Source organism: Mytilus californianus, unplaced genomic scaffold (genome assembly GCF_021869535.1).
Source record: "Mytilus californianus isolate M0D057914Y unplaced genomic scaffold, xbMytCali1.0.p SCAF_7, whole genome shotgun sequence".
Classification (NCBI taxonomy): Eukaryota; Metazoa; Mollusca; class Bivalvia; order Mytilida; family Mytilidae; genus Mytilus; species Mytilus californianus.
Window position 1 is genome coordinate 36334132 of NW_026262723.1, and position 13126 is coordinate 36347257.

General features: G+C 33.2%; 1 protein-coding gene across 1 annotated transcript in view; it reads left to right on the plus strand.

Moving 5' to 3' along the window:
• The window catches only part of LOC127710082 (uncharacterized), a 467780-nt gene that overhangs the window by 356547 nt on the left and 98107 nt on the right, over positions 1–13126 (plus strand). The window contains exons 59-61 of the mRNA XM_052215826.1: positions 4866–5042; positions 8978–9145; positions 12842–13018. Coding sequence (XP_052071786.1) covers positions 4866–5042; positions 8978–9145; positions 12842–13018 — 522 coding nt within the window. The remainder of the gene's footprint in view (positions 1–4865; positions 5043–8977; positions 9146–12841; positions 13019–13126) is intronic.

Here is a 13126-nt window from a genome sequence, read left to right on the forward strand (position 1 = left end):
GATTTAAAAAGACAGCAATATTTAAACTGATGATTGAGAGGTAATACAACACTGTTTTTTTACAGTTATTATTATCTAATCAACTACATCATGAAAATTTATTTGATCTTGTTTAAATGAGGTACAGAAGGCCAAGTACACCTCTCATATTGGTAAATATATGTATGTGCCCAGATAATCCATAATAAAAAATCTTTTATGTTGAATGAATAAGCTAGTAAGCATTAATCAAATATGTTCTTATTAATTTTTTGTCTTAATCAAATATAAAATTAAAAATCAAATGTCAGATGATTTTTGTCGAGCCTGCGACTTTTATCGCAAAAAGCTCGACATAGGGATAGTGATCCGGCGACAATGGCGTTAGCTAACTTCTTAAAAGCTTTATATTTTAAAAGGTGGAGGATCTGGATGCTTCATACTTTGTATATGGATGCCTCATGTTACAAAGTTTTCGTCAGTCACATGTCCATTGTCCTTGACCTCATTTTCATGGTTCAGTGACTACTTGAAAAAAAAGTTAAGATTTTTTGTAATGTTAAATTCTCTCTTATTATAAGTAATAGGATAACTATATTTGGTATATGCGTACCTTGCAAGGTCCTCATGCCTGTCGGACAGTTTTCACTTGACCTCGACCTCATTTCATGGATCAGTGAACAAGGTTAAGTTTTGGTGGTCAAGTCCATATCTCAGATACTATAAGCAATAGGTCTAGTATATTCGGTTTATGGAAGGACTGTAAGGTGTACATGTCCAACTGGCAGGTGTCATCTGACCTTGACCTCATTTTCATGGTTCAGTAGTTATAGTTAAGTTTTTGTGTTTTGGTCTGTTTTTCTTATACTGTATGCAATAGGTCTACTATATTTGGTGTATGGAATGATTGTAAGGTGTACATGTCTAGCTGGCAGGTGTCATCTGACCTTGACCTCATTTTCATGGTTCAGTGGTCAAAGTTAAGTTTTTGTGTTTTGGTCTTTTTTTTCTAATACTATATGCAATAGTTCAACTATATTTGGTGTATGGAAATATTTTATGATCTATATGTCAGTCACGCAGGTTTTATTTGACCTTGACCTCATTTTCAAGGTTCATTGCTCGGTGTTAAGTTTTTGTGTTTTGGTCTGTTTTTCTTAAACTATAAGCAATGGTCAACTATATTTGTTGTATGGAAGAATTGTTAGCTGTACATGCCTGCCTAGCATGGTTCATCTGACCTTGACCTCATTTTCATGGTTCATTGGTCAATGTTTAGTTTACTTGGTTAATGTTAAGTTTATGTGACAGTTGTAATAAAGCTTTATATTGAGGACTATCAACATAATATCAATGATTAGTAAAGAAGGCGAGACATTTCAGCGTGTGCACTCTTGTGAGGTATATTTTGAAAAAGATATTTTTAACCTACCTTCTGAATTAAAAAATTAATGACTAAATATCAGTCTTTATAATTTATTTTTTGAGAATTTGTAAGAAATGATAGCACAAATTTATTCTGTTCTAAAAGGAAGGCTGATGTACAAAATTTCAAATTATACTATTGGAAACATGTATCTATAACGTTCAAGTGCTTCCTTTAATCAGAATTAGAGTTTTAAAACTTCAACTGATTTTTTTACCTCATTTTAATTGTTCAATGGTCAATTTTGAGTTTTCCTGATACTATAAGGAATTGTTCAACTCTTTTTGGTACACAGAATTACTCTTTAAGGTGTACATGTCTGTCTGGCATGTATCATCTGACCTTGACCTCATTTTCATGGGTCATTATTCAGTGTTAATATAGAAATGTGAAGATGTGGTATGATTGCCAATGAGACATCTCTCCACCAGAGACCAAATGACATAGAAGCTAGTTAACAATTAAAGGTCACTGTATGGCCTTAAACAATGAGCAAAACCCATATCACATAGTCAGCTATAAAAAGCCCCAGAATGACAAATGTAACACAATTCAAACAAGAAAACAATGAATAAGAAACAAATATGATAAACAGCAACAAACAACAAGTGCTGAATAACAGGCTCCTGAGTAGGGACAGGCGCATACAGACTGTGGCAGGGTTAAACTAGTTTGTGAGCCCCCAATCCTCTCCAAACCTGGAACAGTTGTGTAACAGCACAACATATGAACAAACTATAAAAGTCAGTTGAAAAGGGCTTAACTCATCAGGTACAGTCAAACTTCCAAACCAAATCTTTGAATCTATGGAAAAGTTTAGTAAAGGCTGAAACGTATATAAATTATGATAAATGTTACCAAGGAGAAATTAACTGCTTAAATCATCTGGTTAGTTTTTATGTTTTTGTCCGTTTTTTTTTTTGTATTTAAGCAAAAGGTCAACTATAATTGATGTATTGAATGATTGTAAGGTGTACATGTCTATCTGGCAGGGTATAAAAATAAATATAGGTTATTAATTCCTATCTTTATTCTCCCTTATAACATTCCAAATTAACATGGCTACCTAGTGAGAATAACCTGTGTCCTTGAGTCGCCCAAGGAACGAAGACTTAACTTGTTGGAGATACTAACCACCCTCTTATAAATTGTTAAACAAGTATATGAGTGTCACTTACCAACTCTTCACATAAAATAAAATCCATGTTGAAAGAGAGACTTTGTCAAAATGTTACATAATGTCTTGTTATCAATTTTTTCAGTATTTACCATATTGCTGAACTGTGGAAATTTTTCAAAACCACATGTGTATGAAAATGTGGGCAATGATCTCTGTTTACAGAATGATTTGTCTATAAGTGTGTCATCTCAATTATACTACTGGCAGTTACATGTGTCTAGCTTTAAAAGACCAATATTTAAAAGAGCTGATAGATCCCGACACGTGCATTTACTATTAAAATTATTGCTCAGTAATCAAGTCGAAACCAATCCAGGACCAAACAACTTAAACGAGTCTAGCTACCCATGTTCAATCTGCTCACGGGAGTGTACTTGGAACCAAGACGCTATAGTCTGTGATAACTGTGATAAATGGTGTCATGCAGGGTGTGTAAATATCAGCTCATCCATGTATGAAAAGTATGGAAATATTTCAGCCCTCTGGGTATGTCCAAATTGTGATACCCCCAACCATTCCAGAACAATTTTTCAGTCATTTTTATCAACAGGAAATTCAGTGTTAACAACAAACTCATTTTCATGTTTATCCCAAACTGACAGTTCAGCTTTTTCAGTCAGTCTTAATGATAATACAGATAATATTGGAAATCCAGTAGCTACGTCTTCTCCAAAACCAGTAGCGACAAAAATATATAAAGAATAAATAGGCAAACCTCGCTAAGAGTGTTAAATATAAATTTTAGAAGCTGCAAAAACAAAGTAGCCCAAATAGAAAACTTAATAACATCATCTAAACCTGATATTATAATTGGAAATGAGACTTGGCTAAATAAGGATGTCAAGTCCTCTGAGATATTTCCTTCTTCACTAGTTGAGGATGTATTCCGGAGAGACCGAGAACGTAAAGAAGGCAGAGGCGTTTTAATAGCTATTAAAAAGGGTATTATATGCCAACAAATTTATTGTAGTAAAAATGTAGAGCTGATTGCAGCACAAATAGATATAACAGATTCAAAGTCCTTGATAATTGTTTCAGTCTATAGACCACCAAGTAAATCTGATATAAACTATTTTAAACAGATGTTATTAGAATTAAATGATTTAAAATTAAAGTTTAAAAATTCAACCTTCTGGATAAGTGGAGACCTTAATCTTCCTGATATAGATTGGGGGGTTGGTCGAAGTCACTAATGACGTTCTGACACAATCTGACAGGCGAACTAGAGGCCTACATAAATTTCGACATACATATACAAATAAAGACTTTTTTAAATCATCTTTTTTCCCAAGTACTATTGCTGTCTGGAACGATCTCCCAGGAACAATTTGCATGTCACCCTCCCTAGAATCCTTCAAAGGTGGTATCTCCACCTTAACATTTGGAGGTTCTAGTCTGGCTAATTAATTAGTGTATTTAAGCCACTGTACATAATGTGAATATGTTTAACATTAAGCTACAACTAATGTTATTTTAAATTGTAATTGAACTGTGGCAAATATTTTTATCTTATAACAAAATTTTCGACATCCATTTGCATGTACATAGTGCCACAGTTCCGGGATATTCCACACTCCGGCACCGGAGTCTTTCCAGTACCAGGAAGAAGAAGAAGAAAAAAGTATAACAAAAATAATGAACTCCAAGGCAAATTTAAAAAGGGGTTCCATTAAAACTGACAAAATCAAACACTATCAATCAATGGAAAAAGTGAAAAACAACTGTTATACAGACTTGGTACAGTCATTTTCCAAAGAAGATATTATCTGACCTTGACTTTATTGTCATGGGTCATTGATAATGTAAAGTATATGTGATACTTGCAGTAAAATCTTTATCTTTAAGGCATTTATATTAAATCAATCATGGTCATGCAGTAAAGCAGGTGAGTCATTTTGTTTTGCATAAATCAATCAAGCAAAACAATCTCATTTAATGAACCATTTTAAACTTCTGTAGTATTCCTTACAATAAGTGACATGTTGAGAAATAATAATAATAATGGAGTTGTAGCTTGATGTATCATGTATAGCTGGTAGTAATAGAATAATTACTTTTATTAGATTATGTGTAGAAGGTTATATGTTGGGCTGTTATCCTCAAGCATCTATTTTTAGATAAAACATCTAACTGTCACATTCCTATTTTGATCCAGAGGAAATTTATATTTTTCAAATGAAAACATAAGTAATTTTTTTTCTTAAATACAAATATAGTTTTATTGAGTTCAAGCTTGTTTGAAACAATAGTTGATTAACTGATGTTTAATATTTTGTTTAGTTTATTGTGACCCAGGAATGGAAGTTGTGTCAGCTGATTTAGAATCCTGCAGAAAGTGTCCACGTGGATCTTATCGTAGTAATAATGATGTTGAGATACTACTTCCCTGCCAGAATTGTACAGGTGGTAACACAACAGAACTTGATGGAAGAATAACAATGGACCAATGCTCAATAAGTAAGAAAATCTAAGGTTCATTTCAGATAGAAATTATTGTTTACTCGTTTGCATTCAAGTCCCATATATTTGTATCAAATAATATGCATGTCTGCATGTCTTATGACTGAATAATTTGTGAAACACATTCCACATGTTCATTTAGTACATATTAATGCTTGTTGCTTATTCTGTTCTTCCCAAAAGTCAATTCCATTCAAGTTTATTCAACAAAATGACTAATTATACAAACAAGGTTATTGGACATAGTTATGTAAGGACTGCATTGATATGCCTACATAAGAATAAGGAGATGTGGAGTAATTGCCAATAAGACATGTATCCACCAAAGTTCAAATGAAGTGGATGTTAGCAATTACAGGCAACAATACAGCCTTCAACAGTGAAAAAACCTATACTGTTAAGTCAGCTATGAAAGACCTAGACACGATAAATATGAAACAATTCAATGGAGAAAAAACTAACGGCCTAAGACAACGACAATCACTAAACTATAGGCTACTGACTTGGGACAGGCACATAAAGAATGTGGTGGGTTAAAAAATTTGTGAGCACTCAGACCTCCCCTTATCCTGGGACTGTGGTGTTACTGCACAACAGAAGAACAAACTATAAAAATCAGTTGAAAAGGGCTTATCTCATCAGATCAATACAAAGCAGAAAAAACATCTAACAAAAACACAGGCTGGAAATGGCTGGGTATTTTTACATCCTTAACAAAAAAAAGATCTGAGAGTATTGTTATAGTTAAATTTTCATTACAAAATGGGGCCGTTATGGCCAAGTGATTCAAGTTGTTCATTTACAGTAATCACTATCCTGTCAAAACTTAGGTTAAAAGTTTAAACCCCACTAGTGGCAGGTGTACTCGACTTCAATCTTAGTTGACTAGAATTGCCATGTTTCCTGCCAAGTGTCTGCGGTCATTTAAGGTTCTCTGGCTTCCTCCACCAATATAAATGTACCATCATGATATTTCAGGTGCTCTAGCTTCCTCTACCATTAAAAATGTACCATCATGATAAAGCTGAGAGTGCAGAAAATTGCTTATAATAATTAATCAATACATGTATACCAGGGCTTCCGAAATTATTTTTAGCCTGCCGGACATTTTATATATTATCCCGATTTTAATCCCTTAAGACTAAATAAACAAAAGGCAATTATGGTAATCAGTTTCCGAGTTGGCCATCCCAATGATTGACATTAAAAAAAAACGATATTAAACTTTCTTTGATTCAAATTCGACGTTCTGACGTAAACTGTTAAATTGGCAGTGCATCATTCGAAGTGTGCAACATCAGCGTACTTATATCTGCCTTAGACTCTTTATTTGTTCAAAATAACGTTGTCAAAAACTTTACTTTCGTTTTTATACCGGATGTTATCTTGACAATGGTAAAACATAGACCAGAGACAGATACGTAAATTCCGTGTACGTTTGCAAAGCGTGAATGAGTGGAAATAGCTCTTTCTACGTTTTTTTTTTCAAGAAAATATTCGAAATAAACGTGAGATAAAGGTATCAATGACAATTTAAGCATTTTTTTAAGAAATTAGGATGCATAATTAATTTTCACACCTGTGCACATGCGCACACGTGTACTAGTTCAAACAGAGACATGTCTCTAGGTTCAAACAACGTGGTTATGACGATTTTTCATTTTCACCTTTTTAATTTTTTCATCAAATGATATTTGTAAACGTATTTCTGATAATTTAAATCTTTTTGACTAAAGTAATTAGATACAAACCGCTGAAATGTAAGAAAATAACTTTGAATAGACCGATCAATGTCCGGTTCAAAATAGTTTACCTGTCACCTGAACAGGTAAATTTCAGCTGTTTGACAACTAATTAGCCTTGATTAAAATGAGAAGGTATTAAAGTAGGGGTTGTTTTGATAGTACTTAATGATCATGTAACTTTTATGACCGGAAATGTGTGGCTGTTAAAGGCAAAACGTTGGGTCAAAAAGATCGCGAATTATGTTAAAATGACCGTCTCTTAAAGCCTTGAAAACAAAAAAGTAGATGACCGTTTCATGCTTTGCCCAGCCGGACTTTTACCGGACATTATACAAATGTCCGGCATATATGACCGTTTTGGAAGCCTTGATGTATACTAGTTAACCCCAATATATCTGATTACAACTTTTTGGGAAAGTCTATTCTATAATCTCTGATTAAAAAGTATAGAAAATTATCTGAAATATAATGTGATTAGTCTAAAACAAATAGTATGATAAGAATAATTAGGAAAATCAAATGTACTGAGCTGAAGGATGTATTCTTCTGACGTTTCAGTCTCGTTGAAATCTCGTTATGGAATTATTTCCAAAACATGTGATACAAATGGAAAATATTAATGAATTTAAAAAATATTATAATCAAACTTAACTCTGTGAAAAAATTGTGTATTTACAATAAGTAATAAAATTTTCAAATTTTATTACCAATCAAGTCAGTCTCATTAGCCAAAATGTTGAGAGAATGGGTGAGGGGTACAAGAAATGATTTTACAAGAAACATGAACATCCCATAACAATTTTTTGTTTTCAAATTTCTTAGATATGTGTTTTTCAATCATTTATAATAAAGAAATTGAAATAATATGTTTTTTGTTATAAAAAAAAAAGAGAAAAATCCCAAATTTACAAAATTGACAGCATGGTAAATTTGACACAAAAAAGCAACAAAATTTTATGAAACTCTCTTATATTAACACCTATGCCTATAGTTTTTAGCTCACCTGGCCTAAAGGGCCATGTGAGCTTTTCTCATCACTTGGCGTCCGTCGTCGTTAGCTTTTTACAAAAATCTTCTCCTCTGAAACCACTGGGCCAAATTTAATCAAACTTGGCCACAATCATCATTAGGGTATCTTGTTTAAAAAATGTGTCTGATGACCCCGCCAACCAACCAAGATGGCCGCCATGGCTAAAAATAGAACATAGGGGTAAAATGTAGTTTTTGGCTTATATCTCTGAAACCAAAGCATTTAGAGTAAATCTGACATAGAAATTTTCAGACAAATCTGACACTCTGTTGTTGGGTTGCTGCCCCTGAATTGGTAATTTTAAGGAAAATTTGCAGTTTTTGGTTATTATCTTGAATATTATTATAGATAGAGATAAACTGTAAACAGCAATAATGTTCAGCAAAGTAAGATCTACAAATGAGTTGCATGACCAAAATTGTCAGTCAATCCCTTAAGGGGTATTGCCCTTAATAGTAAATTTTTAACAATTTTTGTAAATTTTTGTAATCTTTTACAAAAATCTTCTTCTCTGAAACTACTGAGACAAATTTAACCATACTTGGCCATAATCATTATTAGGGTATCTAGTTTAAAAAATTTGTCCGATGACCCGGCCTTCCAACCATCATGGCCAACTTAGTTAAAAATAGAACATAGGGGTAAAATGCTTTTTTTTGGTTTATATCTCTGAAACTAAAGCATTTAGAGCAAATCTGACAGGTGGCAAAAACGTTCATCAGATTTAGATTTATCTGCCCTGAAATTTTCAGACAAATCCGACAACCCGTTGTTGGGTTGCTGCCCCTGAGTTAGTAATTTTACAAAAATTTTGCAGTTTTTTGTTATTATCTTAGATATCATTATAATATCTTATATATAATACTATTAATTATGATTTTAACCTTATTTTACATGATTTCCAAAGCATCAGTAAATACAGGTGAGCGACACAGGCTCTTGAGAGCCTCTAGTTATTATATTTCAAAATCTATAAAAGATAAACTATAAAGAAGAAAAAAATATAAATGCAAGTTCAAACAACAGAGATTTTAGTCATAAATTATGTTCTAGTCTGAAATGTTGGAGAGTGTCCATTGATGAAGATGCCTGAGAGTCCCTAGTTTTAAAAGTCCATCTGATTATACGTTCTTGTTCATGTACAAGTGTAATTACAGGGAAATGTGAAGCAGGTCAGATAATAGATAGCACAGGAGCTTGTAAAGACTGTGATATGGATACCTATCAACCAGACGAGTTACCAACATCAACTACCACATGCATGCCCTGTAATCCACAGAAGGGCACTATGGATGTGAAATCTACTAGTGAGGACAAATGTATCCGTAAGTAAATTTATGGTCATGGCTTATCAATATCAATTTGTGTTGTGTAATGAAGTTATTTTTTTAAAACCCTTTCAAAGAAGTCAACTTATTTTCTGGCAACTATTCATGCTTTTTAGCTCGTTTGGCATCTTTGGTAAACTTTTTTGAAAATCTTCTCTGATGAGATGACTGAATAAATTGTAATAAAACATCATAGAATTTATCCTTAGTTCATCTAGTTTAAAGATTCGATTTATTTAAGGTTTACAAACAACATAACTACCATGGGTAACAATGGAACACACAGGTACGTCGCAAGAAATTGTCTTGAAAATCCTAATAGGTACAGAGAATTTAATGAGTGCAAAAAATATTCAGTATGTTATGTCAAGATCTATCTACCCTGTTGAAATCAAAATTATTAGACTCTTTTTTTGGAGTTCTTGTTCTTGAAAGATGATTTTTATGCCCCACATAGGGGCATTATGTTTTTCGGTCTGTGTATCCGTTTGTCTGTCCATCCGTCCTGCTTCAGGTTAAAGTTTTTGGTCAAGGTAGTTTTTGATGAAGTTGAAGTCCAATCAACTTGAAACTTAGTACACATGTTCCCTATGATATGATCTTTCTAATTTTAATGCCAAATTAGAGTTTTTACCCCAATATCATGGTCCACTGAACATAGAAAATGATAGTGCCAGTGGGGAATCCGTGTACTATGGACACATTCTTGTTTTAACTAATATTAACATTTAAAAACTTAAAACTATAAGGTGCTACCAAAGATGGAAGGAAATTTTAAGCAGAAAAATAAATTAGAAATGATTAATAAATACAAATTTTCCCCTAAACTGAAACCAGAATTGTATTCCTGTAAATCTGGAGTTATTTCCCTTAACAGATGCTTTTTACTTGTTAACTTGACAGCTACAAAAGATAAACAGAAACTTAAAATAATCAACAAAACAAGAGAATGTGATTGAAACCATCAATTGACTCTTTATACTATTATAGGAGGTCTTGCCCTTAACTTATGAATTTTCATCAATTATCTTAAGGTGGTACCAAATGCCTTGACTAAAATTAATTAAGCTCAATTAATTTTCATAAAATTTGACCCTTTGACAAAAATTTGAAAATTTCAAAAAACTTGAACCACACACTTTTTGGAAAAAAATCATTGGATACAGTGTTCTCCATTTTTCACTAAGGTAAGGTGGGTCTTTTGAAAAAATCACTTGCAACCAGTCGTATTATTATACCCCACGCAACGGGTTGCGGAGGGTATAATGTTTTTGACCCGTCCGTTCGTCAGTCCTGTTTCTTGTCATCTCAACTCCTCTCAAACCACCCAACAGAATTTCACGAAACCTTTTTAGATAATAAGGACATACTATGTAGTTGTGCATATCGACAGGAAATTGCGATTCAATTTTTTTTCTAGGAGTTACACCCCTTTGAACTTATTTGCATCAATGTACTTCTGCAACAGTTTGTCATCGCAACTCCTCTGAAACCACACAACAGAATTTCATGAAACTTTGTAGATAATAAGGACATACTATGTAGAAGTGCATATCGACAGGATATTATGATTCAATTTTTTTTTCTTATACAATTTTTTTTTTCTTACACTTATATTATTTCTCCAATGACAATGTGGGGACGTGGGGTATGTGAGCGCGCTCACTAAGGTTCTTTAATTTTTTTTATACTTTTCCAACCGGGTTTTTTTTACTGTGGGTGTTGTCACAAAAAGAATGGTTAGTATTGTATTCACATTTAATGGAATTGAATAGCAGATGGCTTTTGCAGGACTTCCTCCTCCTGCCAAGTTTTTATCCTATTCCTTGCTTTAGTGCTGTATTTTTGGTACACAGAACAGTAACATCCTTCTTCTGTGACGATTATCCATTTAAAGTCCTGTTCATATTTCTCAGCTTGGGAACAACCTCTCAATGTAATGACTATTTCTTTTATGAAGGAAATTTTTCAAGAGATACAAATGAGCACATATTTATTTCATTTACAGAAACTTTTTCCAAAGAACTATACATCTATTTGGTATTATATGGTCAAAACATGTCCAAGAATTTTGTAATAGTCCTGGACTTATATCTACTTTATCATTAAAAAAAAAGGGACCCTCTTTTAGAAAAGTTGTTCCAAATATTACATAATTGTACAATGTCTCATGTTTGTTGCTTATAGTTATACTATCATAAATTATTGTTAATTGTAAATGCCCCCTGTGGGACCCTGATTGGAATAATAAACTATTTGATTTGATTCGATTTTATAACGAGTTTTCCCCCTTTTAAGTTAAACAATCTTAGTTTTTCTTTTTTCTTTTCTTCAACAATATGACGACCTCTTGTCACTCATTTAAGGAATATCCCTCATTAGGGGATTGTTCCCAACCTGTTTACCTTCGCAATCGCTCGCGTGCCTTTTCCGTTGTTTTGATACTTTTTTTTCAATTTTAACAATTTCAATACGACTATCCGTTTTAGTTGACTTATTTTGCCTAAAGTTTTCCTTGTCACCATCGTCATCTGCCTTTCTCTTCCCCCGAATAACAATAGAAAACATTGAAATTCGTCGATCCGCCATTTTTGTCAATGAAAACAAATCAGCGAGGCGCAATTAGTATTCAAATTTTTACGGTGTGGAACCGAAAAAAATCTGGAATTTGAAAAAAAAGCCGACCACCTCCTTAAATGGAAGGGTGGTCGGCTTTCTAAAGAAGGTGGTCGGCACACCCGGCTTAAATGCCGAATGGAAAACACTGTTGGATATATAGCTGTTTGACAATTTTGATCATTCAGAAGCTTGATATTTCCTTAACAATAGTATAAAACGTTGAGCTGATTTTTACAGAGTAATCTCCCTGTAGTGTTATGTACAACCATAAAGACCATTAGAGATGGACAGAAACTCTCAACAACATTAATGATCAGCAATTCAAGATCTACACTTATATCAATACAACTGAAACCACCTGACTACATAGAAGAGTTATAACCCTTAAATTCTTGATTTTTGTTTGCTTAATGGCCAGTGACAATGTTCAGAAATGGGATGGTGGCAGAAATTAGGAATGCCACTGGAAAATAAGGATGACTTTATTTCTATACCCCAGTCAACCCTTGGGGGTAAACCCTTTAATGAAAACTTTTACCTATTTACATTTTTGTTTCAAAGATCTTTGCCTCTGGAACAATAAAACAAATTAAACCATATTTGATATGACTTCAGTGTGTTAGTGAATTATTTTACGGCCAACATGGCCACTAAGATTACAAAATAGAACATGATGTAAAAGTAAATACATTGTAATTGTCTTGTATCTTAAAAACTGAAGTGGATGGAGGAAATCAAACTGGAGCATAGTTGGAGAGTCGTTATCTTTTGTAAATCCCTCACTAATGTGAGACAATTCTTATTAGATTTCTTGCCCTTTAGTTATGATTTTATGGAGTTTTTGAATACTACCTTAAAGAACATTTGCATAGAGATCTAGAGAAACTGTACAATGCAGAAGTGATACAGATATTTGCATTAACGATATGAAAGTGTTTGTTATGAATGAACAAATCTTTCATGAAAAAGGGTGAAATTTTCAAATCATTTCAGGTTCTAGTTCCTTCAATAGGGGTATGCTGCTAGAAAAAACCATGGTTTGTGTTTTTAATCAATTTATCTTTTGCCTTACAGTTGTATGTAAAGAAGGACAGCAGAATGATCGAACTTCCTGTTCAGCTTGCCCACAGGGAACATGGAGCAATGGAAACAAAACTATGAGATTTGGAATGTGTTATAATTGTTCAGAAGATTGGACCACAGAACCTGCAGAAGGAATGGGGTCTACACACCCTGACAATTGTACTCTTAGTAAGTTAATAAACCATTTAGTTGCTTCATCTCTCAATGCAATAAATGCAGTCTCTTAATATGAATTATTGTCTGTCAATCATGTCTTTCCTAAAAATCTTTGCCAAA